Source organism: Ranitomeya imitator, chromosome 1 (assembly GCF_032444005.1).
Source record: "Ranitomeya imitator isolate aRanImi1 chromosome 1, aRanImi1.pri, whole genome shotgun sequence".
Taxonomy (NCBI): domain Eukaryota; kingdom Metazoa; phylum Chordata; class Amphibia; order Anura; family Dendrobatidae; genus Ranitomeya; species Ranitomeya imitator.
Genome location: NC_091282.1, coordinates 858,091,364 through 858,118,305, shown reverse-complemented (window position 1 = coordinate 858,118,305; position 26,942 = coordinate 858,091,364). Strand labels below are relative to the sequence as shown.

Below are 26,942 nucleotides of genomic sequence, written 5' to 3'. Positions count from 1 at the left end.
GAATAGGCGAGTTCACTCGCACACTTGAGTTTATAGTTTTGATTGTTTAGTGACAGTTTATTATTTGGAGAATAATGTTGCTTTTACATCAATTGCAAACTTGCATAGGGTTGGGGATTAATGGTTTTGTGGGTGGAGGCACAGAAAGGGTAAATGGTTTGTGTTATTTCTCCTCTGTTGATTTAATGGCTTGATTATGTGGTAAGCTAGTGTGTTCATGCACATGCAAGAATTGAACGTTCATTTTAATGGATCAGTTGAATGCCTTCTAGCATATGCTGGAGTATACAGCGAATATAAACATTGTGGTCTTCTATAAAGTGCAGCCTGTGGCTGAGGCCAACAAGAGTATAAAGTTGAGACAAACTGATCAATGCCCCACAATTATGTCACAGGTAGAGCAAGGTAGGATTGATGAAGCTGGTGTCCACATGTCCTGGCAACTGCTACATTTAACCTTCGTCCGGCTGAGTAGGTACAATTGTAACTATTCCGTTTTAAAATTTCAATAACTTTCAAAAAGCCGTAGAGGGCTGAAATTTTGTGACATCTCTGCAGTTTTGGTTCAGAATATATTGGCCAAATTTCAATAAAATATATATGAAGGTACAATTGTACCTCTGCAGCCTTTTAACGTTGTAAAATTATGCAGCCTGACGAAGGTTAAATGCTAGTCAGCTGGGACTGCAGCTACGAGAGGCAGAAGCTAGCTATATACAAGAGCCAACATCTACCATGTGTGGAGGCAGCTAAGGAGTAAAGCATAACCACATGCATCAAATTAGATTAAAAAGGGCACTGTTGGTAATCCCTACTGGACAATCCTGGTTGCTTTCCATCATGTGTAGAGAAAACAAGACACCCACAGAAATGCAGAGCATATAAAGTTTTATAAATCTTTCCATACAAGTACAGGAAATTGAATGTTACACAAGTACTAATTGAAGAGCAGTGAACAATAGCAAATTGCAGAAGTCACAATATCACCTTCAAAATTAAGTGCAAACATTTGGGACATCAGGATTACCCATGGCATCTTTCAGGCATTTTCTGGACGCTCAACCAGCTGAGGGGCAAAGGGGCCCACCAGCCATGTTAATGGAGTGTTTGCAACTACATAGCTTAAAAGCTCATTCACATGGTCTTGGACTTTTGCGGCTTGTTCCCTGCTTTGAGTCAGAATTCCTGAGGAAATATCTTGGAGTGAGTGAGCAGAAGAGAAGGAAGAATGCAGGTCTTGAGCAGTTTGCCGCAGTTGTTGCATTCGGTCTTGTATGTTACTTGGTAGGCCTTGTGCCCCGGATACCAGAGTAAAGCAGGTGGTTTGTAGTTGCTTTGTCAGTGTACGGGTCATGACTAACACACGAGAATCCAGAGGCTGCAAGAAAGGTGGATATAAGCACTTTAGCAAGCTTAAATAATTACGAGCATATGTTGGCATGATCTATTCCACAGTGCTAAACAATGAATGATAATCCAAAAATTCATATCAGTGGCTTTGACATGGGGAAACAGTGCATTCAAGCAAACAAAGAATGCAGACTCAATACAGATGTCCTTGTTGGGATCAGCTCCTAGGCTACCAATATTAAAACCATCACAGTTCCACGATTAGTTCTAATCACCTCCATAAAGACATTAGTTTCTGCCTGTATGAGACCCGAGCTAAGGAATATTCAGCATTTGAGACCATTTTTTTGTAGCTAGGCATGTGGTATAGAGGCACTTAGAAATTAAAGTTTGTGAAGACCGATGACTTTAGGATTACAACAACAAGTTGTGAATTGAGGACTACATAATGTATGCGAGCCAGTCTAGAAGGCTGGTGCATTTGAAGACTATCCACTTCTAACAGGTCATACCTAGTTCTTGAAAAAATGGCAGCATTCTGCTGCCGACCTGCCTGCAGTGCTGGGTCTGCACTACAGGTAGTCAGGCGGGCCCGATGCCAGCACGCTGGTGTCTGCTGTTCAGTCATTCTGACTGATGTCTCAGTCCAGAGGTAGTGGCAATGTCACTAAAGCGTGCTCTGTGCCGAGATGTCAGTTAGGAGACCTAAGCGAAATGGGGAGAGAAGATTTATGGGCCCTATATATTGCTCCATACATACTGTATTGAGCAGTGTGTGGTGACAATACTGTATTGAGGACTGAGGTACGTGTGTTTCTTTGCATTATACAAGTGTGCTTTCTGTTGCTTGTTATTGCTAGACTTCAAACGTTAAAAATGCTTGATCAGCTTTCTACATTGGATATCGGTCACAGACAGGTCAGGTATAATTTATCATCCTCAGATTCCTTTGTTGGAGCGTACTCCTATTCTGGTCTTTAAGGGATGTGTCAAATGTTGGTAAAAATTTTAGGCTCTGAATTTTAGTCCAGAAATTTTCAAGTAGGTTGGCAGCCCTGCTGCTCACGTGTGCAACATCTCCTCCCCTTCTAGGCATTTGCAATAAGATACGCTAGGATGAAGTTTTAAGATCAGTGTGGGGACATTTTCTTGCGGACTGCAATGCGAGATCAAAATGTAGACTGTCACTGAGGATGACTGGCAGTGCAGACTGCTCTGCTCACTGGTCTATACAATCAATGCACCACACAGCTCACTCCATCTCAGAATATAGGATTAGCTACAGACTGAGCAGATCCATTATGGCACAAGGCTTTACACTTCTACAGTATAGCAGAGCTTAGGCATTCAGATGTCTGATGCATGGGTGATTCTTTACACTGGCCAGAGTCAGAGCACAGCAGCAAGAGTATTAGTGCTGTGCTCTGAACACTGGTGATAAATGCTCTTGGCAGCCAGACATTGTACTACAAATGCCAGCCACCAAAACAAGGGAGATTGTAGCTTAGAGCACAGCTCTAGGCTGAGAAGCAAATTACCACTTAAGCCCCAGGTGATTAGTTTATATCTCAACCTTGTCCTTTGACACATCCCAGGCAGGAGATCAATGCCCCAGTCCAAGGTTTCAAGCAGGCAGTTGCACATGGTTCTGGTTACTGCACTTGTGCTGGAGTTTTAGCACAGGATTCTAAGAGGGCTTGGCGTTGGACAACATACCCATGTTTGCATTATGTGGCATTGGATGCTACATGTACCCATTATAACCTATGCTGCTGTGCACATGTCCATGTTTTTACAGACATGCCCTAAGCCACCCAGACATGCCTTTTCTGGCAGCACGAATGAAGAGCCAATACAAGTCTATGGGTCTGTAACATGTACAGCACACAGATGGCATCCATGTGCTGTACGTATTTAACATTGAATATTCTAGGAGATGCCTTGTAATCATTTTCTATTCCAGAAAAATACTGATGGCACTGGTACTGTTTCTATACAGATGTGTGAAGGGGGCCTAATACTGTACATCAGAGTGCGCTCCACTTGGACTAGCCCTAGTAATTTGTATGTGATGTCCTATTTAACTGCAGTTTTTGCCTTAACTTTCCATGACCCTTGGGACAGTGAAGCAGTGCTGAGGCTATTGCACCTCCTGGTGCCAGATTCCCATTACACATTAGAGGAGCCAGATTAACCCCTTAGTAAATGGTCACATTTCAAAAGTTTATCCCATCACTTTATGTGGTAAGTTGAATTCAACAGATCCCAGTGATTAGTGTGTCATGGAAAAAAAAAAAAAAAAAAAAAAAAAAACAAGTTTGATTATGGCAAATTTAGGTTGATCTATTTTGTATTTATATCAGAAATTTGACGAAGATTGAAAAAAAAAAAAAAACCTGCAATTTTCAGACTTTGAATGATTATCCCTTTAATCCAGATAGTCCTACCACAGAAAAACATTAATAAATAATCTCATGTTGGCTTTACATCAGCACCATTTGTAAAATGTTATTTTATTTGCATTTTAGGATGTTTAAAAGTGTAGCAGTAATTTCTTGGAAATGAACAAAATTTGAGTGACCTATCTAGGTTTAAAGTGACTTTGGGGTCCTATATATTTGAAAATCCCAAAAGTGATAACATTTAAAAACAACACCTCCTGACATATTGAAAACTGCTCTCAGGTAGATTGCCTTTTCAGAAATTAATTTCAGACTTTAAATAAATATTGTGGGTAAATGGGGTGCGTCTTATAGTTGGAATATACATAGAAAACACTGTGGTGGTTTGGGTCCCTTCCCAGGCTGGTGCAGGGGAACTCTGCATTTTCTGAATGCCCAGAGTCCCCCCACAGATACACTGCCGAGCATGTGGTCATTTTCCCCAGAGGCTACCACATTGCAGCAATGGATTTGTGGAGGCCTCCAGAAAACCCTGGCGGTGCCTGCCACAACTCAGTGTCAGCGGAACCACCGGAGACCCCAGAGCACCAGCCTGGGGTGGGATTTACCTGAGGCCACTGCACCACTCCTCCTTTTCCTTCAGAAAATTTGTGGTGCGTCTTATGGTCTGCTGCGTCGTATAGTCAAAAAAAAAAAACAAAAAAAAAAAACTAACCCATTATGGATGATTGTTTTTGGATTTGCTTTTATCTAGTGTGTAGGTCTTTCCTCCTATGCATTATTCATAACTTTACTATAGACTTCTTCAATTTTCACATTACCTGTTCAGGTTCTCCCTCCCCATCTACAGATTCAGTTACAGACTGCTTGCGATGCCAGTTAAGCCACAGCTGATGCAGTTTTTCTTGGCCACCATGTACACTATGCTTGAGCATCTCCATCTATCAAGAAAACCATTTTATTTTAACAAAATGGGGGGGGGGGGGGCAAGAAAAAAAAAAAGAAAAAAGTTGAATCCTACCAGGTCAATAGTTTGGCGCAGCTGTGCTAGGGTCTCCACAGTGCTGACATGGGCACTCTTCACCTTGCCCAAAGAGTGCTCATATGCACGATGACGGAGACGAGAGGACAGAGAACCCAGACGAACATAATAACTTTGCTGTTCTCTTTGCTGTTGAATCGGAGCGACTTCAAATCCCTCTACAGTTGCGGCCAGCTGAGCTGTAAATGGAAAGTCAACAGTGACAAGAAGACACCATTCCATAGTAAGGACTGACTAGATTAATTGCACTTTACAAAGTACTGCTAAATGCTAGTTTACTGCAATGGGCAGCTGCTCAATATTTCTTCTGTGCTGCTAATTACAGTAGTATTAAACTTAACATGAGGCATCACAAGTACAGATGTTTGTAAGCAAGCCAGGAGTCTCTTACCAAATGGGAACCTGCATTGCCCAAGTGCAAACAGTACTATGACCCTTGATAAACAGCATGAAGAATAGATACCACATGGTATGACTTACAAGACTGGGATGGTACACATGCCATCATAAATGGTACTTTAGCACTACAAAACCAAGGTTTGTTTATTATGTAGCAATGGGGACTCCATCTTACCCAAGTCCATCTATTAGGCATAATTACTGTTTAATAATAGTCTGAGAAACAGGTAGCCTAATGAAGGCCAGTCTGGTTCTACAAGAGCTCTAAAGAGTGCCACTTGTGTAGTACAACTGATTGATGTGACGAGGAATGACAAAACGACTGGCACATCCAAACTAGTGTGAATAGGTGCATACCAGGAGCAGCTACCTCCATATATAATATACAAAAAAAGTGTTACACTATCGTGCCAAAACACGTCAAATATGAAATATGAATAGCAAAATGGCTATTGAACATTAGGATTTTTTTTTTTGAGACGCTTCGCACAGAATTTGGCCAGATAGTGTGAGCCCAACCACCATCATCATGGTGGTCTCATTAAACTGATGGGTACCTGACCTCCCTGTCCAAGTGTGAACACTTACCAAAGGCTAATGTCTGCATGCTTGGGTGAATGTGGACACCTCAGCAAAGCCTACATATGGGTTGGCCGGAACCAAGTGTGATTGGATGTAATTAAAAACCAGATGGTGAGGGGAGGAGTGCTCAGTCAGTAAGCCAACATAGAAATGACAGAAAAACGACTGGCACATCCAAACTAGTGTGAATAGGAGCATACCAGGAGCATTTCTATGTTAGCTTATTGACTGAGCACTCCTCCCTTCACCATCTGGTTTTTAATTACATCTAATCACACTTGGTTCCGGCCAACCCATATGTAGGCTTTGCTGAGAGGTGTCCACATTCACCCAGGCATACAGACATTGGCCTTCGGTAAGTGTTCACATTTGGACAGGGAGGTCAGGTACCCATCAGTTTAATGAGGCCACCTTGATGATGGTTGATGGGCTCACTATTTGGCCAAATCCGGTGCCAAGTGTCTCAAAAAATAAAATCTTCCTAACGTTCAAAAAGCCATTTTGCTATTCATATTTCATATTTGACATGTTTTGGCACAATAGAGTGCAAATGTATATACACAACTGATTGAAGCAGAAGTGAAGCCACCCTGCCGAGTACTGCAAGTGGGTTAGAGCAGATCAGAACACTTTAAATTAAATTCAGCTACTTACATAGTTCCTCATCTGTCATGGGAAGATAATGATCAACCCACTCTTCAGATTTTCCCAGGACTGTATCCAGACTGCTGGTCACAAATTGGCCTACTTGTGTGTCCATCACTGTTGAGACCACTGACCGAGTGGCATCCACACTTCCCTGCACCGCACCAGCTGCCAAGCCCATTATACCAGACACTGCACTAGTGACAGTATCACGGGCACCTGTCACAGTGCCAGTCACAGCACCAACTACTGCATCACGTGCTCCAGTCACCAGCTCTTTTGTGTCAGATACAACCTGCAGAAATTCATAAATAGTGTGTAGTCTATTGAGTGCTTAAAACAGAGGTCCAATACATAATCATGTTGGATCACAAGACTCCTGTTACAAATTGCCATACTGCCGCTACATATACTGCAAAGTAGTGGTTTACCTTTTTATCTGTCTGAGTAATCTAGTGCTACTATACATACTAACCCTGTCTTATCGCCTAAGTGGAGCAATTCCAGTTATGGTTAAAGGCCCCGTCACACATAGCGAGATCGCGGCTGAGTCACAAGTTTTGTGACGCAACAGCGACCTCAGTAGCGATCTCGCTATGTGTGACACGTACCAGCGATCAGGCCCCTGTTGTGAGATCGCTGGTCGTGTCGGAATGGCCTGGGCCATTTTTTGATCGTTGAGGTCCCGCTGACATCGCTGAATCGGCGAGTGTGACGCCGATTCAGCGATGTCTCCACTGGTAACCAGGGTAAACATCGGGTTACTAAGCGCAGGGCCGCGCTTAGTAACCCAATGTTTACCCTGGTTACCATCCTAAAAGTAAAAAAAAAAAAAAAAACAAACACTACATACTTACCTACCGCTGTCTGTCCCCGGCGCTGTGCTCTGCTCTCCTCCTGTACTGGCTGTGAGCGTCGGTCAGCCGGAAAGCAGAGCGGTGACATCACCGCTCTGCTTTCCGGCCGCTGTGCTCACACAGACAGTACAGGAGGAGTGCAGAGCAGGGCGCCGGGGACAGACAGCGGTAGGTAAGTATGAAAAAACAAACAGTACACTTTTAGGATGGTAACCAGGGTAAACATCGGGTTACTAAGCGCGGCCCTGCGCTTAGTAACCCGATGTTTACCCTGGTTACCGGCATCGTTGGTCGCTGGAGAGCGGTCTGTGTGACAGCTCTCCAGCGACCAAACAGCGACGCTGCAGCGATCCGGATCGTTGTCGGTATCGCTGCAGCGTCGCTATGTGTGACGGGGCCTTAAGGCCAGGTAATAGCAATCTCAAGGTTAAACACTTGTGCTGTAAATTAATTATACATAAAACATTAAGAGCTCAAGAGAATGGCCAGCATACACATACATTTGTATGAAAATGACCACCGCTGAGAAGCAGCTTGCAATGGTGACCTTCTTGATAAACATGGGTGCCATTGCTGGAATCCACATCTACACATGTATAGCATATCCTTTGTATGAGGGAAGTACCGGATGGAAATAGTCCTGAAGAGGAATTAAATATGCCACATTCAATCAGGGCACTTCAATGCCCCCAAGGGCAACCCTAGTGTAAAGGTACTGTCACACATAACGATATCGTTGCTTTTTGTGATGTAGCAACGATATCGTTAATGAAATTGTTGTGTGACAGCGACCAACGATCAGGCCCCTGCTGGAAGATCGTTGGTCGCTGGGGAACGTCCAGCACTTTATTTTGTCGCTGATCTCCCGCTGAATCGGCGTGTGTGATGCCGATTCAGCGATGTCTTCAGTGGTAACCAGGGTAAACATCGGGTTACTAAGCGCAGGGCTGTGCTTAGTAACCCAATGTTTACCCTGGTTACTGTTGTAAATGTAAAAAAAACAAACACTACATACTTACATTCCGGTGTCTGGTCAGGTCCCTCGCCGTCAGCTTCCCGCACTGACTGGTGAGCGCCGGCCAGCCGTAAAGCACAGCGGTGACGTCACCGCTGTACTTTACGGCCGGCATTCAGTCAGTGCGGGAAGCTGAAGGTGAGGGACATGACCAGATACTGGAATGTAAGTATGTAGTGTTTTTTTTTACAATGGTAACCAGGGTAAACATCGGATTACTAAGCGTGGCCCTGCGCTTAGTAACCCGATGTTTACCCTGGTTACCAGGGGACTTCGGGATCGTTGGTCGCTGGAGAGCTGTCTGTGTGACAGCTCTCCAGCGACGCTGTAGAGATCGACATTGTTGTCGGTATTGCTGCAGCGTCGCTTAGTGTGATGGTACCTTTAGAGAAATCCTAGTTCAAGTAATTTTGGTTCTGAGTACTTAGTTCACTAAACGTTTACAGACAAGTCCAATCTTACCTTCTCAGCTGGCTGCTGAAGAATAGGCAATGTGGATTCCAGTTTGTCTAAACCTTTGCAGGCAAGTTCATTAGCAGTGGCAACTAGAAAAACACATTTAACATTTAAATTCTGAATTGGATCTACACTGCTAGGAGAAAGAAAGAGGTGAGAATAAACACCTGCAGGGGGATTAAAAAAAAAAAAATATATATATATATATATATTTTTATTGCATGCATTTTGCTTCCTTAAAAACCCTTCTCAATAAACTTAAGCACAAGCCAGTGTTATTCAGGCAGCATAAAAATCTAACATGTTCCCTTTAAGCATTGTTTATCAGTACTCGAGGACTCAACGCAGTTTTACCCTTCAGACTGATCAATGCAGGTACACATTTATTACACTTACTCTGTGGCTCCAGTCTGCTTATAAGAGGCTTTGATCCAGTTACAGCAACATCTGTTAAGGTCTTGGCTCCTTTCTCAGCCACATCACAAACATTACGGATGTATGGGTGACTATCCTTCGTAGTGTTGTATGCAGAACTCACCACACTGCAAGCAGAGCTGACGAGAGGTAGTTGTGCGACACGGTCCACCACATTCTGTGGGAAAACACAATTTACTTTGCTGACCCAGGAAGACAAGGACATGCAATATGAAAAATATATAGCATGAGCTATTGTCAGAGGAGCCAAAGATGTGCATCAAAAGAAGCTGACCTTATAATTAGAAGGGGGGCACAAGGTCTCCCAAACACTTGTTTAGAGTGACAGAACTTGCATCCCTAAATAAAAGATGTTGTGGATTCTTGCCATGTGTGAGACTCCCCTACAGGATCAGTCAGCTCAAGCCAGAACCCTCATCCCAAGAGATCTTTACAGTATATTCCATCAAGTCAGAGTGCAAAAGAAATCTATATAGTCCCAGGAAGACATCCTTTAAACTATAACACTATTTAACCTTCACTGTAACAGTCAGTATGTTATCATTGTACTCTAGAGCACCAATCCAGTGATTTGTTCCCCCACTGTACACCATTAGAGGTCTGTCAGTAGGACCAGACCTGAAGTGATCCGATATCTTATTGTTGAGGAGAGCCATAAGATCAAATACTTAATTAACCTCAAGACATAAGAGGTTGAGAGAAGCAACCCATAACATGTATTGTTTAACCTTACATAAGCTTTCAGATGAAAGTAAAACACTAAAGATGGCTGCCATTTCCTGTATCAGCAGACCATGTGCTGATATCCAAGATAACGCCCACCCTGATGACTTCATGGATCCTCCCATGGACTTGCTCATTGCCCAACCCACTAACCAATGGAATGCATCCGATCACTCCCATTTTAAAGCTAACCGAGCCCCCCCACTGGGGATATATAACCTTGTGTCCTGACTGAATAAAGCCCCTTGGAGCTGAGCGATAGATTGATCATGGAGAGTTTACATCTGACTGTCATATGTTTATTTCTTTAGCGTACACCTGATAAATATCCATTAGGCCAGGAGTAGGCAACTGAAGTGAACATTTTATTAATTGTTCAACCCAACATTATATGGAAATAACCTCTTCCAGGCTATGGGCCCGATACTAATCTGCATGATATTCTGCCTCCAGAGCTTACTTTAAATAGGCAGAGGTACCAGTGTGATGTGTAATGGCTGCTCTCACTGCAGAGCTGTGTGTGATGATATTTGACGTCTGCTGGGCCCTCTCACAGGCAGACACTTGCACTACAGCAGAGCTGTTAGAGCTGCAGCTACTAACATGTTTGCTATGAGACAAAAGTTCAGTTCTACTATTCTTTATTAGTTACAAGTTTCATACTGGCAATGGCCTTTTATTTAAAACTCTGGAGGTGGAATCTCATGCAGCTCATTTACATACAATAAAGACATTGATATGTCTGTAATAAGACATTGGATTGCAGATATCAAAGGATTACTTAATGCAGCTTCCTTTGACCTACATGCCCATGTAGACTGCTTTGGAGGGTTGACCCTACTGAGATTTCTGTTAAGTTACATAGACTCTTGCATGTGAATTGTTTCATCCATACATACCTCCCATAAGAGCAGCTGTTACAATTTCCAGTCTAAGGGCTCATACTTGCACGAGACTGATGAGTCTTGCACGGCAATACCTGGCACTGCACCCAGCACAGAGGAGCTGAGCGTGCGGCTGTGTGTATTCCTATGCAGCCGCATGCTTCAATCTGAGTGCTGGCAGCAGCGCCGGGTATTGCAGTGTGAGAATCAGAGTCTTGCTCGAGTATGAGCCCTAAAGCCCCCGTCACAGCTAGCGAGATCGTTGCTGAGTCACAAGTTGTGACGCAACAGCGACCTCAGTAGCGATCTCGCTATGTGTGACACGTACCAGCGACCAGGCCCCTGCTGTGAGATCGCTGGTCGTGTCGGAATGGCCTGGACCGTTTTTTGATCGTTGAGGTCCCGCTGGGTAGCACACATCGCTGTGTTTGACACCTTACCAACGACCTCGTTGACAGGACGTCCCATTGAAATCATGAAATAGCATCGTTGTACAGGTCGCAACATCGCTGCTGCGTCGTTGGGGAGATCGCACTGTGTGACATCTCACCAGCGACCACATAGCGACGCAGCAACGATCCCTGACAGGTCGTATCGTTGTCGGGATCGCTTAAGCGTCGCTATGTGTGACGGGGCCTTAACACTCAATCCAGTACATGTTGTCCTGTAGACAGGAGGTCACTGAACTCCTATGAGCCACAGGATTTTTGTGAGATGCATGACCACATGACTTATGGCCCCACAACTTCCACTTCAGAGTTTCACTTTTAAAAAACAGGCCAGCACTATAGGCAATAGTAGACACCAGAAGCAGTGACAGATTTTGCGATGGACCCTAGCACAGCGAGTTAAGTGCAGTTTTTTGGTTACCCCTTAAAACTAAGATTTTCTGAATGACAGCAACAGCAGATTCCTCCAGCTACAATTAATGACATACACGTGGATGATAACTGTTGAATGTGCACACAGTGCAGGAGAGGAAGTCATTAAGAGTGCAAATTTTGCTGGATTTATCCCTTTTGAAGATCTATATTTTTTTTTCTAGATACTAGCAGTGTGTTAGTAAGCAGGGGCATTTTTTTTTTTTTTTAAACCCAGCCCCTCAATGGGGCATGAACATAGTTGTATAACCTCCATGTTAGCATGACAGCTATTGGCACTCTGCAATCACATCATGGGGTGGGAAGGAACATGCACTTAGATGTGAGGGAGCTGCCCTTTCCACTCAGCCCCCTGGATGCTACAGTTGATAGTGACTATGGCAGCTAAAGGAACTTTGTTCACAACTTGACTTTTTGCAGGATGAGTTGCACGTTTGCATGACCATTGATTTTACCATATAGCGTACTGGAGAAAGACAAAACAAAAAAAAAATAAAAAACAACAAGTGTGGTGAAATTGCAAAAATGTTCCATTCAATTTTTTTTTTTTTTTAAATAAGCCCATGTTCACCATATGGTAAAACTGACCTGACAATAAGATTCCCTGGTCAGTGCGAGTATGCAGACACCAAACATGTATTTTTTTTAGTTACATGGTTTAGAAGAAAAAAAAAAAAAAAAAAAAAGCCAACCTAGTAACAGCTGCTAGTGTTCATAGCAGATTAAAGGGAACCTGTCACCCCCCAGGTGTTTAACTAAAAGCCACCTTGTGCAGCACTAATGCTGCATTCTGTCAAGGTGGCTCTTATTTGGGGTCCCTTCCACCGCTGAAAGAATAGTTTTATGATTTTCCCACCATACCTGTCGCTTCAGGGGGGCATGTCTTTCCTCCCCGGACACAAACGCCACAGCAATCAGTCATTTTTTCCTTTCCCCTGGGTGCCACCTCCTCAGTGTTCAGTTATGTCCCCTGCGCTGTAATTTTCTCTCGGGCATGCGCAGTTAGCACTGCCCTTCCACTGACACCACATGATGTCTTCAGTCTCGTGCCTGCATGTATGTGCGGCCCAAGATTCCCAGCCCTGCAGTGTGAATAAGTCAGAAGAGACTGTGGTGGGATCTCAGGCCACACGTGTGCGAATGAAGACATCATGTGATGTCAGTGGAAGGGCAGCAGTAACTGTGCATGCCTGAGGGGGGGGTTGGGAATTTACAGCGCAGGGGACATAACTGAACGCTGAGGAGGTGGCGCCCAGAGGAAAGGAGGAAATGACTGATGGCTGGGAGGCATGCGTGTCCTGGGAGGAAAGACATGCCCCCTGACAAACTACAGGTACGGAGGGCAAGTTATAAAAACTATTTCAGCGGTGGAAGGGACCCCAAATAAAAGCCACCTTGACAAAATGCAGCATTAGTGCTGTACAAGGTGGCTCTTTTAGTTAATAATTTGGGGGGAGTGGGGGGGGTGACAGGTTCCCTTTAACAATGAGAGGCATGGGGGTCATCTGCAGAAGCTCAGCTGTCATGACAAGCCAGCAGCACCCCACAGTGACACCAATGGGGCAGGACTAGTGAAGTGCCTTTCTCCGGTGTATTAAATACTGCAGTCAGTGATTGACAGCAGCATTTAACTTAGCCTTGGGTTAATCTCTGATATCAGCTGGCATGTGCATGGAAAGATGTGGGCTCAGCATCGGAGTCCACATCAAAGTCAGCAACATGACCTTTGACATGCCTATAAATCAAAAGGTATTGAAGGGGTTAGACAGTGTCAGTGCATTATTGCAGGAACACCATCCCCATAAGATTACGTAGGGCCCATCACCAGTTCAAGAGTGGACAGCTTTTGTTCGTGTTATTTCTTAATACCAAGGGGAGTAAATAAAGAAAGTTTCAGAGGTCTTCTCCAAGGAAATTGCATTCAGGAATTTCCTTTTTTTGGACTTTACCCCCCCCCCTCCCCACCTGACAGTGAATGTTTTGTTTCACAGGCCAATTCTTTACTGCCAAACCTAATGCTACTTGTTAGTCACATGGTTGAGGCCTGGTTGCCAAGTTTTAATCATTTAATCCTGGGTGCACAATTTTTAAAGTTGGTAAAGATTTGGGAGCTACAAGTCAGGGACTGGAGCAGAGGTCCTCAACTTTTCTGACCTCAGGAGCCTTTCATAGATGAATGAGAGTCACAAGCCACATTCAGCTCCTGCCCCACTCAGTAGTGACAGCCAAAGACCCCCCTGCCCTCCATTACCGCTATGATGACATCCAAATCTTTTCTACTGAAGTCACACCAAGGCAGTATGCCAAGCTCCAGGACTTCCCATCTTAGGCCAGTCTCACACATCCAGATAATTCCGGTACCGGAGTTATCCGTGTCCTCACGTAGGCCATCCGTGTGATGTCTGCAAGTACGTTTTTTTAGGGTCTGTGTGCTGTACGCGTGTCCGTGTCTTGCACTTTTAACCCTATGGCAGGAAAAATGCACACGGACAGCATCCGTGTGCAGTATGTGTTTACACGGACTCATTGACTTTAATGGGTCTGTGTGATCCATGCGCTCCCACGAACACTGACATGTCTCCGTGTTTTGCAAACGGACACGGTCTGTGAAAACACACTGATCTGTGCAGAGACACATTTATTTTAATGTGTCTACGTGAGTGTCTCCGGTACGTGAGGAAACTGTCACCACAAGTACCGAGCCACTGATGTGTGAAACCGGCCTTACCCCCCCATTCAGATCTGCTCTTCTGTGCAGTGTTACACACGAGTCACCATTTAGAGATCTACTCTTAATAGCAGTTAGCTAGAAGCCACATATCACAGGTTCTCTCAAGCTCCCTGGAGTGTCCTCCTGTACTCTGCTGCATTCCAAATATCCGTTACAGAATAATAAGGTGAGCTGGGGAAGCCCCAGAAAACAAAAAGACATTTATAGCCTTCCTAAAGTCACACAATTATTAATCATCACAACCTGTATTATGAAGGGTTTCACTACTGAGCTCAGGAATCCTGTTTGTTCTGCTATAGAAACCGACAGATTGAATGGTGTCCAACACCGATCCATTGTATGACTGATTAGTGGAAACAGAAGGCCCTCATGTTAGTTATGGGGCATCATGTATAACCTCATCTCCTGTTTAAAAAGGTGCAAGTAACAAACTATTAAAGGCCCAAAGTGTAGTCAATAGGGTCCTCTGCACCAGTTATGCAACTGATCCGTTTAGAAGCATGCAATTGGAATTCATATCCAAAACAGAACTTACAAAATCCAAGTTCATGGACGTTGATGAGAACAGAGCTTCATTTTCTCCCCTTGAGATAAAATACAAAGCTCTGTATTAAACAAAGTTAAATATAGTATTGCAATATCAAATGACAAACCATATCTATCAGATCCACATGACCGGACCAACAGCCTCAACGTTGTCACATGTGGATCGTAACGTGGTTAGTCCTGGATATTGCAGATTTCATGCCAAGCATAGGAACAAGAAGTTGTTCTATTATAAGGGTGTTGCATCACCAGGAGCTGTACATACCATGTTGTCTGGGCAGAGTCTTGGCAGCAATATGGACTATGCAAATGGCTAGTAAAGATACCATGTTATTCAGAAATCCTGACACTTTCATGTAGTAGATTAAGGAGTTCGCATCATTTGAGCCTTCTGTAAGTGCTTTCAAGGAGTGGCTGCACTTCTATATATCAATCCTTTCTGAAAGGATTGGAGTTTCCTTCTGAAACCAGTGGTGAAAAACGGTTTTGTAACCAAGATCTTGTAGGGTCTTAGAAGCTCTAATTTTTTTGTATTAGCCAAAAGATTCGCCGCATGTCCGTTTCAGTGGGTCAGCTGCATGCCTCTTAATGCACAGTGGAGACGGGATTTCATGGAATCCCCTCCACTATGCTCTAACATCTGGACGTTGCGGTTCTAAGAAGCGTCAAACAAGAAGCGTTTCCTGAACGTGGAAACATACCCCAAGTGTTAGAGGTATATGTATTCTTCATACTCTGGCAACATCAGTCTCCCTTTCCATGCCACTTTTATGGGCATCCTTACACCTCACATTATCAGATATGACTTCATTATTAGATCTTGACTTCATTCTCCCCTTACCAACATGTGACTTTTAGTTCATATGCTAGCTCCAACTGATAGGGGCTCCGAAACCAAGCCGGCAATATTCAGCCATCGTGTCTCCAAGCCATGCATGGACCGGAGCGCCACACAGTGCTGTCAGCCTGTTAAATGTCAGACTATTCATGTGGTATTGTTAAGATACGGCAACAGTCCGCTGAAGAACCCTGTGCCCGCCACAACTTTACTAAGTGAACACCAGCTTCTGGCTGGTGTTCGTTGTTTTGCTACATAACATTTGTAATGATCATGGGTTCAGGTCCCCTAAGGCAGTGTTTTTCAACCAGTGTGCCACGGCACACTAGTGTGCCGCGACACATGGTCGGGTGTGCCGCGGGGAACAGGAGTCAGCTGTTCTCTGTGCCGACTGTCAAGCTGACAGCCGGCACAGAGAAGCTGCAGCGCGCCGGCTCCCGGAGATCAATTGTACTCGCAGACATCTACCAGCTGCGAGTACAATTGAGGCTCTGACCGCTGGGTCAGAGCGACGCCAGCAGCGTGATCAAGTCATGTGATCACGCTGCTGACGTCACTATCCGGCGCGCAGGAGACAGAAGAGACTTGGTGGTAAGTGCTCCTGTGCTGTGGAGCTGAAGACACCGAAGATTCGGGGTGGGTTTATGGGGGGATTTATTCAGTGTGTGGGGGGGGGATTTATTCAGTGTGTGGGGGGGGGGATTTATTCAGTGTGTGGGGGGGGGGGGCTGGAATTTATTTAGCATGTGTGGGGCAGGGTGCATTTATTCTGTGTGGAAGGGGAGTGGATATATTCTGTGGGGGTGAGTGGGGAGATGGGGGTGGACACAGTAGCGAGGGGGAAAAATGTGTGCTGACAGTACTGGGAGCAACGGTGATGGGATGTGTGAGGACAGTATGGGGAGTCGGGGGAATGTGTGAGGGGGGAATGTGTGAGGAGGAAATATGGAGAGAGCAAAGGGGTATGTTAGCGGGGGGGGGGGGATGTACAGGAGGAGGCTATTAGAAATGTGTGCAGACAGTATGGGGGGATGAAAGTGTGAGTGGACACATAATAGATACTGAGTAGTGTGAGGGTAACAGCCAGGAGGAGACAGTATGCCAAGTAGGAGGAGTGTAATGAAGGGGCACAGTAGAGAGACTGGGCTCTCTATGAGGGACACCGTATGAGAAGGCAGTGTGAAGTATGGAAGAGAGAGGGTAGTGTGGATGGCATGTACCATAAGAGGGACAGTGAGGGTCATATGTGCTGGGAATAAAGTGAGGGGCAATTATTTACTCAGGGGCTCAGCCTAGGGCAGATATTGTTATTCCGGAGCATTATAATAACACTGCTATCTTTAAGGGTGTTGTGTCGGGATGTGCTGCAGAAGACAGGAGAAGATGGAAGTCTGCAGAAACGAACTCTGCCGGTGGATGAGAAGAGTCATCATGGCATCTGGACAAGGTGAAGATGAAAAGAAATAGGCGACTCCACAAACAACGTCATCTATCAGGTACCTGGATGTAAGTGTGTTTTTTTTGTGATACTAATTCTCATTTTTATTTGTTAGGAACATTAAAGGGGATGTCCAAGGTTGTGATGAGTCTGCAGTCATACTATGTGACTGCAGACTTCTGAATTCTCACAGTGCACACTGCTATCATAATTCTCTGATGTTGGTGATTTACATACATGCGGTCACGTGCTGACTAGACATGAGTGGCCTCATTCAATGAAAATGAATTGACTGAGGCCGGACACGTCTAGTTAGAATGGCCAGAAGTATCCAAATCACATACTTGTGCTGTCATGACCGTCCACTCTGGCCACCGGCAAGGGAGAATCCTAAAAGTGTGCAGTGCTTGCGCTGTGAGAATTCAGAAGCCTGCAGTCACATAGAATGACTGCAGACTTTCATCTCAAACCTGGACGCACCATTTTGGTTGGTGGTGTGCCTCGGGATTTTTTAAGTATAAAAAGTGTGCCGCGGCTCAAAAAAGGTTGAAAAACACTGCCCTAAGGGACCTAATAATTACAGCGAAAGTTAAAAATTGCCATTTTTATAAATTTTGCTAACCTGGAAAGTCATTGCCAGGTCACATTAATCATATATTGAACATGGTAATTAAACACCAGTTGTGGAAACGCACTTTCACCACACATGAAACAGTCATGTCAAGAAGGAGTAACAGGGGTCATCTAGAGATTACAAGTTTTACCTACTCTGATTGGTGGGAGTCTGTTACCAATCACCAGATTTGAGAACCTTTATGGAACATTACCAAATGCCACCACATCACTCATTTCCCATGGAGTGCAGCCCCCCCAGGGAGTAAATGGATCAGTGGGTAAGTCACCACACTGGTGTCACTGCCAGTCAGTGCAGACCCCCACTGATCAGCAAGTCAGCAATACACAGCCTCAAACACTTCTATAAAGATCCTGGCTACCCAATGGTTTCCATGACACCAAGATGCAGTGACAAGTCTTGTGCGGCAGAGGTACATGTGACTAGTAGAGCAGCTCTACCACGGTCATCTGGCGGCGCTGCATGCTAGCCTTGTGACCGGAGAACGAGTCCTTGACTGTAGATACAAAGGGCAGCGGTGATCGCCACGTCTAACGAGCGCTGATGGCGCAGATGACAGGGCGCCCTGCACTACAGAGTCCAGCCGCCCACTCACCTGCAGCTCGGGACTCTCACACACTTGCGCACCCTGGTCCGCTCCGTTAGTTGCCATGATGCCAGAGATCGGTAGCCGAGATTTCACCTGAGGACACGGGGAGAAAGTCAGTCAGCCGGGGGGAGAAAGTCAGTCAGCCGGGGAAGAAAGTCAGCCCGTCAGTCAGCGGGGGGGAGAAAGTCAGACAGAGGGAGAAAGTCAGTCAGCGGGGGGGAGAAAGTCAGACAGAGGGAGAAAGTCAGTCAGCAAGCAGGGGGAGAAAGTCAGACAGCGAGTCACCACAATACACTATACAGACAGACGACCACGCGTGTCCAAGCCACCCAGGACCGGGTAGGACACACAGGTCACGGCCCCCAGCCCGCCCTCCACTCACCGCCGAAGTGCTCTGCTCTACCTCAGCTTTCAACTCTGCAGTTGGGTCGCTATTTAAAGGGGTGACGTCCCAGGGCGGGGCTAAGGGGACGGACTTGGGGGAGAGTCGGCAGAGGAGACGCCTAGTAATGGCGGGGTTCAGTAATAAACTGTGAGAACTTTGAGGCTGCCGTCACACTAGCAGTATTTGGTCAGTATTTTACCTCAGGATTTGTAGCCAAAACCAGGAGTGGGTGATAAATGCAGAAGTGGTGCATATGTTTCTATTATACTTTTCCTCTGAATGTTCCTCTCCTGGTTTTGGCTTACAAATACTGATGTAAAATACTGCTAGTGTGACGGCAGCCTTAATAAGAAGCGGTTTTGGTCAGAAGTGACGTCAGGTTGCCCCCTGAGAAAGAGCTGGTTGCCACTAGTAACACGTCACACACATTGTCGTGTACAACCTCCGGTCCTGGCTGCTAACGGCTCTGCTCACAGTGCCCTTATAAATGGATACTAATAAACACTGATTCCCCCATTGACTTAGGCCGTGTTCACATTTGTGTATCTGTGCGCAGCTTACAGATCCGTATAGATCTGCATGCGTCTTGCGTACCTATCCTTAACATTGTGTACGCAGGGACATGCGTTGGCCTCAGTTTGTGTGTGGATGCGTACGCATGCGAAGTTTCGACGCGCCCGTCGAACGCAACATGTTGCATTTTTTGTTGCACAGGCATACGCATGCGGATGAGGGCAACAAAATAACGCATCACTGTCTATGGGAACGCAAGGACATGCGTACGTATGTGTTTGAGGCGCTTGCGTACTTTGGACTGCGCATGTCCAGGAACACGCCCATTGAGACACGCCCTCCTGGAAATATCAAACGCATGCGCATAAACAACACAAACGCAGGCAAAAAATGCCACAAATGCATGCACACGCAGCAGTTCTTTGGCATCATGCGTAAGCTGATGCGGATAATAAATGCAGCATAAGCATGCGTTGAAATGCGTTTTGGCATGCGTATGCTGCGCACATATACGCTAATGTGAACCTAGCCTTATTTGGGGCAATAGTAAGAGTAACGCGCTCACATGTGGTAGCCATTGTCTGGCAGGTTGGCCTAAGGCCTTCACATGTCCAAAAACCTAGAGCCATGATGTCCATGTGTGCTCCAACCAAATGACTCTGTGAGGCCAGATTCATTCTGGACTATTTCATGACCCTGATGTGGAGCGGAATGACAGGTCTCCCGAATTTACGGCCCCATAGACACATATGAGTAAGTTCAGGTCCACCAGCCATTGTGGTCTGTATACAAAAATATGCTCCTCTTAAAGGGATTGTCTAAGATTCATTTTTATTTCTCCATAGGCTTGTACATGTAAAAAATAACAAGCAGGTATAGTACCCTCCCCACACTGCCCCTCCGCCACTGCCCAGGTGTTTAACCCCTTCCCGACCCATGACGCCACGTAGGCGTCATGAAAGTCGGTGCCAATCCGACCCATGACGCCTATGTGGCGTCATGGAAAGATCGCGTCCCTGCAGATCGGGTGAAAGGGTTAACTCCCATTTCACCCGATCTGCAGGGACAGGGGGAGTGGTAGTTTAGCCCAGGGGGGGTGGCTTCACCCCCCCCCCCCCCCCGTGGCTACGATCGCTCTGATTGGCTGTTGAAAGTGAAACTGCCAATCAGAGCGATTTGTAATATTTCACCCATTATAACGGGTGAAATATTACAATCCAGCCATGGCCGATGCTGCAATATCATCGGCCATGGCTGGAAATACTAATGTGCCCCCACCCCACCCCACCGATCGCCCCCCCAGCCCTCCGATCTGCCCGGTACACTGCCCCGCTCCCCTCCGTCCTGTGCTCCGCTCCCCCCCGTGCTCTTGTCCGCTCACCCCCGTGCTCCAATCACCCCCCCGTGCTCCAATCACCCCCCCTGCACTCCGATCCACACCCCCCGTGCTCCGTTCCACCCCCCCGTGCTCCGTTCCACCCCCCCGTGCTCCGTTCCACCCCCCCGCGTTCCGATCCACCCCCCCATGCTCCAATCCCCCCCTGTGCTCCCCCCCACCCCATCATACTTACCGATCCTGCCGGGGTCCGTCCGTCTTCTCCCTGGGCGCCGCCATCTTCCAAAATGGCGGGCGCATGCGCAGTGCGCCCGCCGAATCTGCCGACCGGCAGATTCGTTCAAAGTGCATTTTGATCACTGAGATATAATCTATCCCAGTGATCAAAATAAAAAAATGATAAATGACCCCCACCCCCCCCTTTGTCACCCCCATAGGTAGGGACAATAAAAAAATAAAGAATTTTTTTTTTTCCACTAATGTTAGAATAGGGTTAGGGTTAGGGGTAGGGTTAGGGCTAGGGTTAGGGTTAGGGTCAGGGATAGGGTTAGGGGTAGGGTTAGGGTTAGGGGTAGGGGTAGGGTTAGGGTTCCGGTATGTGCACACGTATTCTGGTCCTCTGCGGATTTTTCCGCTGCGGATTTGATAAATGCGCAGTGCTAAACCGCTGCGGATTTACCGCGTTTTTTCTGCGCCTTTCACTGCGGTTTTACAACTGCGATTTTCTATTTGAGCAGTTGTAAAACCGCTGCGGAGTCCGCAGAAAGAAGCGACATGCTGCGGAATGTAAACCGCTGCGTTTCCGTGCAGTTTTTCCGCAGCATGTGTACAGCGATTTTTGTTTCCTGTAGGTTTACATTGAACTGTAAACTCATGGGAAACTGCTGCGGATCCGCAGCGTTTTCCGCAGCGTGTGCACATACCTTTAGAATTAGGCTATGTGCACACGGTGCGGATTTGGCTGCGGATCCGCAGCGGATTGGCCGCTGCGGATTCGCAGCAGTGTTCCATCAGGTTTACAGTACCATGTAAACCTATGGAAAACCAAATCCGCTGTGCCCATGGTGCGGAAAATACCGGGCGGAAACGCTGCGTTGTATTTTCCGCGGCATGTCAATTCTTTGTGCGGATTCCGCAGCGTTTTACACCTGTTCCTCAATAGGAATCCGCAGGTGAAATCCGCACAAAATACACTGGAAATCCGCGGAAAATCCGCAGGCAAAACGCAGTGCCTTTTACCCGCGGATTTTTCAAAAATGATGCTGAAAAATCTCACACGAATCCGCAATGTGGGCACATAGCCTTAGGGTTAGGGTTGGAATTAGGGTTGTAGTTAGGGTTGTGATTAGGGTTATGGCTATAGTTGGGATTAGGGTTAGGGGTGTGTTGGGGTTAGTGTTGGAGGTAGAATTGAGGGGTTTCCACTGTTTAGGCACATCAGGGGTCTCCAAACGCAACATGGCGCCACCATTGATTCCAGCCAATCTTGTATTCAAAAAGTCAAATGGTGCTCCCTCACTTCCAAGCCCCGACGTGTGCCCAAACAGTGGTTTACCCCCACATATGGGGTACCAGCATACTCAGGATAAACTGCGCAACAATTATTGGGGTCCAATTTCTCCTGTTACCCTTGGGAAAATAAAAAAATGCTTGCTAAAACATCATTTTTGAGGAAAGAAAAATTATTTTTTATTTTCACGGCTCTGCGTTGTAAACGTCTGTGAAGCACTTGGGGGTTCAAAGTGCTCACCACATATCTAGATAAGTTCCTTGGGGGGTCTAGTTTCTAAAATGGGGTCACTTGAGGGGGGTTTCTACTGTTTAGGCACACCAGGGGCTCTGCAAACGCAACGTGACGCCCGCAGACCATTCCATCAAAGTCTGCATTTCAAAACGTCACTACTTCACTTCCGAGCCCCGGCGTGTGCCCAAACAGTGGTTTACCCCCACATATGGGGTATCAGCGTACTCAGGAGAAACTGGACAACAACTTTTGGGGTCCAATTTCTCCTGTAACCCTTGGGAAAATAAAAAATTCTGGGCTAAATAATTATTTTTGAGGAAAGAAAACGTATTTATTATTTTCACGGCTCTGCATTATAAACTTCTGTGAAGCACTTGGGGGTTCAAAGTGCTCACCACACATCTAGATAAGTTCCTTTTGGGGTCTTGTTTCCAAAATGGGGTCACTTGTGGGGGGTTTCTACTGTTTAGCCACATCAGGGGCTCTGCAAACGCAATGTGACGCCCACAGAGCATTCCATCAAAGTCTGCATTTCAAAACATCACTACTTCACTTCCGAGCCCCGGCATGTGCCCAAACAGTGGTTTACCCCCACATATGGGGTATCAGCGTACTCAGGAGAAACTGGACAACAACTTTTGGGGTCAAATTTCTCCTGTTACCCTTGGGAAAATAAAAAATTGCAGGCTAAAAGATCATTTTTGAGAAAATAATTTTTTTTTTTTTCATGGCTCTGCGTTATAAACTTCTGTGAAGCACTTGGGGGTTCAAAGTCCTCACCACACATCTAGATTAGTTCCTTTGGGGGTCTAGTTTCCAAAATGGGGTCATTTGTGGGGGATCTCCAATGTTTAGGCATACAGGGGCTCTCCAAACGTGACATGGTGTCCGCTAATGATTGGAGCTAATTTTCCATTTAAAAAGCCAAATGGCGTGCCTTCCCTTCCGAGCCCTGCCGTGCGCCCAAACAGTGGTTTACCCCCACATATGGGGTATCAGCGTACTCAGGACAAACTGGACAACAACATTTGGGGTCCAATTTCTCCTATTAGCCTTGGCAAAATAGGAAATTCCAGGCTAAAAAATCATTTTTGAGGAAAGAAAAAATATTTTTTATTTTCATGGCTCTGCGTTATAAACTTCTGTGAAGCACCTGGGGGTTTAAAGTGCTCAATATGCATCTAGATAAGTTCCTTGGGGGGTCTAGTTTCCAAAATGGGGTCACTTGTGGGGGAGCTCCAATGTTTAAGCACACAGGGGCTCTCCAAACGCGACATGGTGTCCGCTAACAATTGGAGCTAATTTTCCATTCAAAAAGTCAAATGGCGCGCCTTCCCTTCCGAGCCCTGCCGTGTGCCCAAACAGTGGTTTACCCCCACATATCAGGTATCGGCGTACTCGGGAGAAATTGCCCAACAAATTTTATGATCCATTTTATCCTATTGCCCATGTGAAAATGAAAAAAGTGAGGCGAAAATAATTTTTTTGTGAAAAAAAAGTGCTTTTTCATTTTTACAGATCAATTTGTGAAGCACCTGAGGGTTTAAAGTGCTCACTAGGCATCTAGATAAGTTCCTTGGGGGGTCTAGTTTCCAAAATGGGGTCACTTGTGGGGGAGCTCCAATGTTTAGGCACACAGGGGCTCTACAAACGCGACATGGTGTCCGCTAACGATGGAGATAATTTTTCATTCAAAAAGTCAAATGGCGCTCCTTCCCTTCCAAGCCTTACCATGTGCCCAAACAGTAATTTACCCCCACATGTGAGGTATTGGTGTACTCAGGAGAAATTGCCCAACAAATTTTAGGATCCATTTTATCCTGTTGCCCATGTGAAAATGAAAAAATTGAGGCTAAAAGAATTTTTTTGTGAAAAAAAAGTACTTTTTTATTTTTACGGATCAATTTGTGAAGCACCTGGGGGTTCAAAGTGCTCACTATGCATCTAGATAAGTTCCTTGGGGCGTCTAGTTTCCAAAATGGGGTCACTTGTGGGGGAGCTCCAATTTTTAGGCACACGGGGGCTCTCCAAACGTGACATGGTGTCCGCTAAAGAGTGGAGCCAATTTTTCATTCAAAAAGTCAAATGGCGCTCCTTCCCTTCCAAGCCCTGCCGTGCACCCAAACAGTGGTTTACCCCAACATATGAGGCGTCAGTGTACTCAGGACAAATTGGACAACAACTTTCGTGGTTCAGTTTCTCCTTTTACTATTGGGAAAATAAAAATAATTGTTGCTAAAAGATAATTTTTGTGACTAAAAAGTTAAATGTTCATTTTTTCCTTCCATGTTGCTTCTGCTGCTGTGAAGTACCTGAAGGGTTAGGCCGCCGTCACACATGCGAGTTTTACGGACGTAAGAGCGCAGAATCTACGTCCGTAAAACTCGCAAAAAATACGGCACAATTATTCTCTATGCCCCTGCTCCTATTTGCCGTATTTTACTGATCAGTATTATACGGCTTTCTACGGCCGTACAAAATCGCAGCATGCTGCGTTTGTCACCGTACTGCGCAAGAAATACACCAATGAAAGTCTATGGAAGCGTGAAAAATACGGATTACACACGGACAAGCAGTGTGACTTGCGAGAAATACGCAGCGCTGTTAGAGAGAAAAGCCGGTAATTCAGTGCGGTGTACAGTAAAATCACACTGACAGCTTACAGTAGAATAGGTAGAATAAATGTGTACACATAGAATAGGTATATATATAAAGCTCTTTCTAGGTAATTTCCCACGATCTATGAACAGCCAGCAGAGGGCGCCTCACCGCAAATGATGCTAAATATAGATCATTGATCTATTTTTAGCCTCATTCCCTGGGGTTTTGCAGCGAGGAGCAGCCTGCATTAGCACAGCTCCTTGCTGCAAAATGTTTTAACCCCTTCAGAAGGATTTACATCGTTGGACGTTACAGATCTGCGGAGGGTAAGTATATTGTTGGTTTATTATGTTTTTTTACTCACAGAACGAGGGTCTTCAGTGACTGGATTGGGCGTTGAATAAAATACTGCAACAACCATTGTTTTTATTTCATTAAAATAATTTTAAAAAATGTGTTTGTGTTTTATTTAACCCTTTACTAGTATTGGATTAATAATGGATAGGTGTCATAATTGACGCCTCTCCATTATTAATTAGGCTTAATGTCACCTTACAATAGCAAGGTGGCATTAACCCTTCATTACCCCATATCCCACCGCTACACGGGAATGGGAAGAGAGTGGCCAAGTGCCAGAATAGGCGCATCTTCCAGATGTGCCTTTTCTGGGGTGGCTGGGGGCAGATATTTTTAGCCAGGGGGGGGCCAATAACCATGGACCCTCTCCAGGCTATTAATATCTGCCCTCAGTCACTGGCTTTACTACTCTGGCGGAGAAAATTGCGCGGGAGCCCACGCCAATTTTTTCCGCCATTTAACCCTTTATTTTAAGAGCTAGAACGGCCAAATTTTGCAGATACACACTACTGACATTAGTAGTGTGGAATCTGCAAAAAAAATGGAGAGAAGACATGGTTTACTGTATGTAAACCATGTCTCAAATCATGTCGGGTTTTAGGAAGGAGAAGGAAAAAGCCGGTAATTGAATTACCGGCTTTCAAGCTGTCTAGCGCTGGAATAAATATTAATATATATACATATATGTGTCTCACTGACATATATATATATATATATATATATATACCTATTCTATGTGTACACATTTATTCTACCTATTCTACTGTAAGCTGTCAGTGTGATTTTACTGTACACCGCACTGAATTACCGGCTTTTCTCTCTAATATATGTGTCTACTGACACATATATATATATATATATATATATATATATATATATATATATATAGACAGTATATATATATTTTCTTTTCTTTTTGGGACACATGGATCACTTCTATAGCGGTATGTTGGTTTTGCTAGCCTGCGAGAAAACCACGCAGTACGGATGCCATACGGATTACATACGGAGGATGCCATGCGCAAAAAACGCTGACACACCCTGCCTACGGAGGAGCTACGGACCACTTTTTTCGGGACTTTTCAGCGTATTACGGCCGTAATATACGGACCGTATTGTTTTACGCTGTGTGTGACGCCGGCCTTAATAAACTTCTTGAATGTGGTTTTGAGTACCTTGAGGGGTGCATTTTTTAGAATGGTGTCACTTTTGGGTATTTTCAGCCATATAGACCCCTCAAACTGACTTCAAATGTGAGGTGGTCCCTAAAAAAAATGGTTTTGTAAATTTCGTTGTAAAAATTAGAAATTGCTGGTCAAATTTTAACCCTTATAACTTCCTAGCAAAAAAAAATTTTGTTTCCAAAATTGTGCTGATGTAAAGTATACATGTGGGAAATGTTATTTATTAATTATTTTGTGTCACATAACTCTCTGGTTTAACAGAATAAAAATTCAAAATGTGAAAATTGCGAAATTTTCAAAATTTTCGCCAAATTTCCGTTTTTATCACAAATAAACGCAGAATTTATTGACCTAAATTTACCACTAACATGAAGC

General features: G+C 45.2%; 1 protein-coding gene across 1 annotated transcript; it reads right to left on the bottom strand.

Moving 5' to 3' along the window:
- Positions 1-871: 871 nt before the first annotated feature.
- On the bottom strand, positions 872-18,945 carry PLIN3 (perilipin 3). The gene is made up of 8 exons (XM_069742027.1): positions 18,830-18,945; positions 18,454-18,540; positions 9,145-9,340; positions 8,755-8,837; positions 6,430-6,715; positions 4,774-4,973; positions 4,574-4,693; positions 872-1,378 (listed from the first exon to the last, which is right to left on the bottom strand). The coding sequence occupies exons 2-8, from the start codon at positions 18,508-18,510 to the stop codon at positions 1,040-1,042; spliced, it is 1,281 nt and encodes a 426-aa protein (XP_069598128.1). The 5' UTR covers positions 18,511-18,540; positions 18,830-18,945; the 3' UTR covers positions 872-1,039.
- Positions 18,946-26,942: the final 7,997 nt, after the last annotated feature.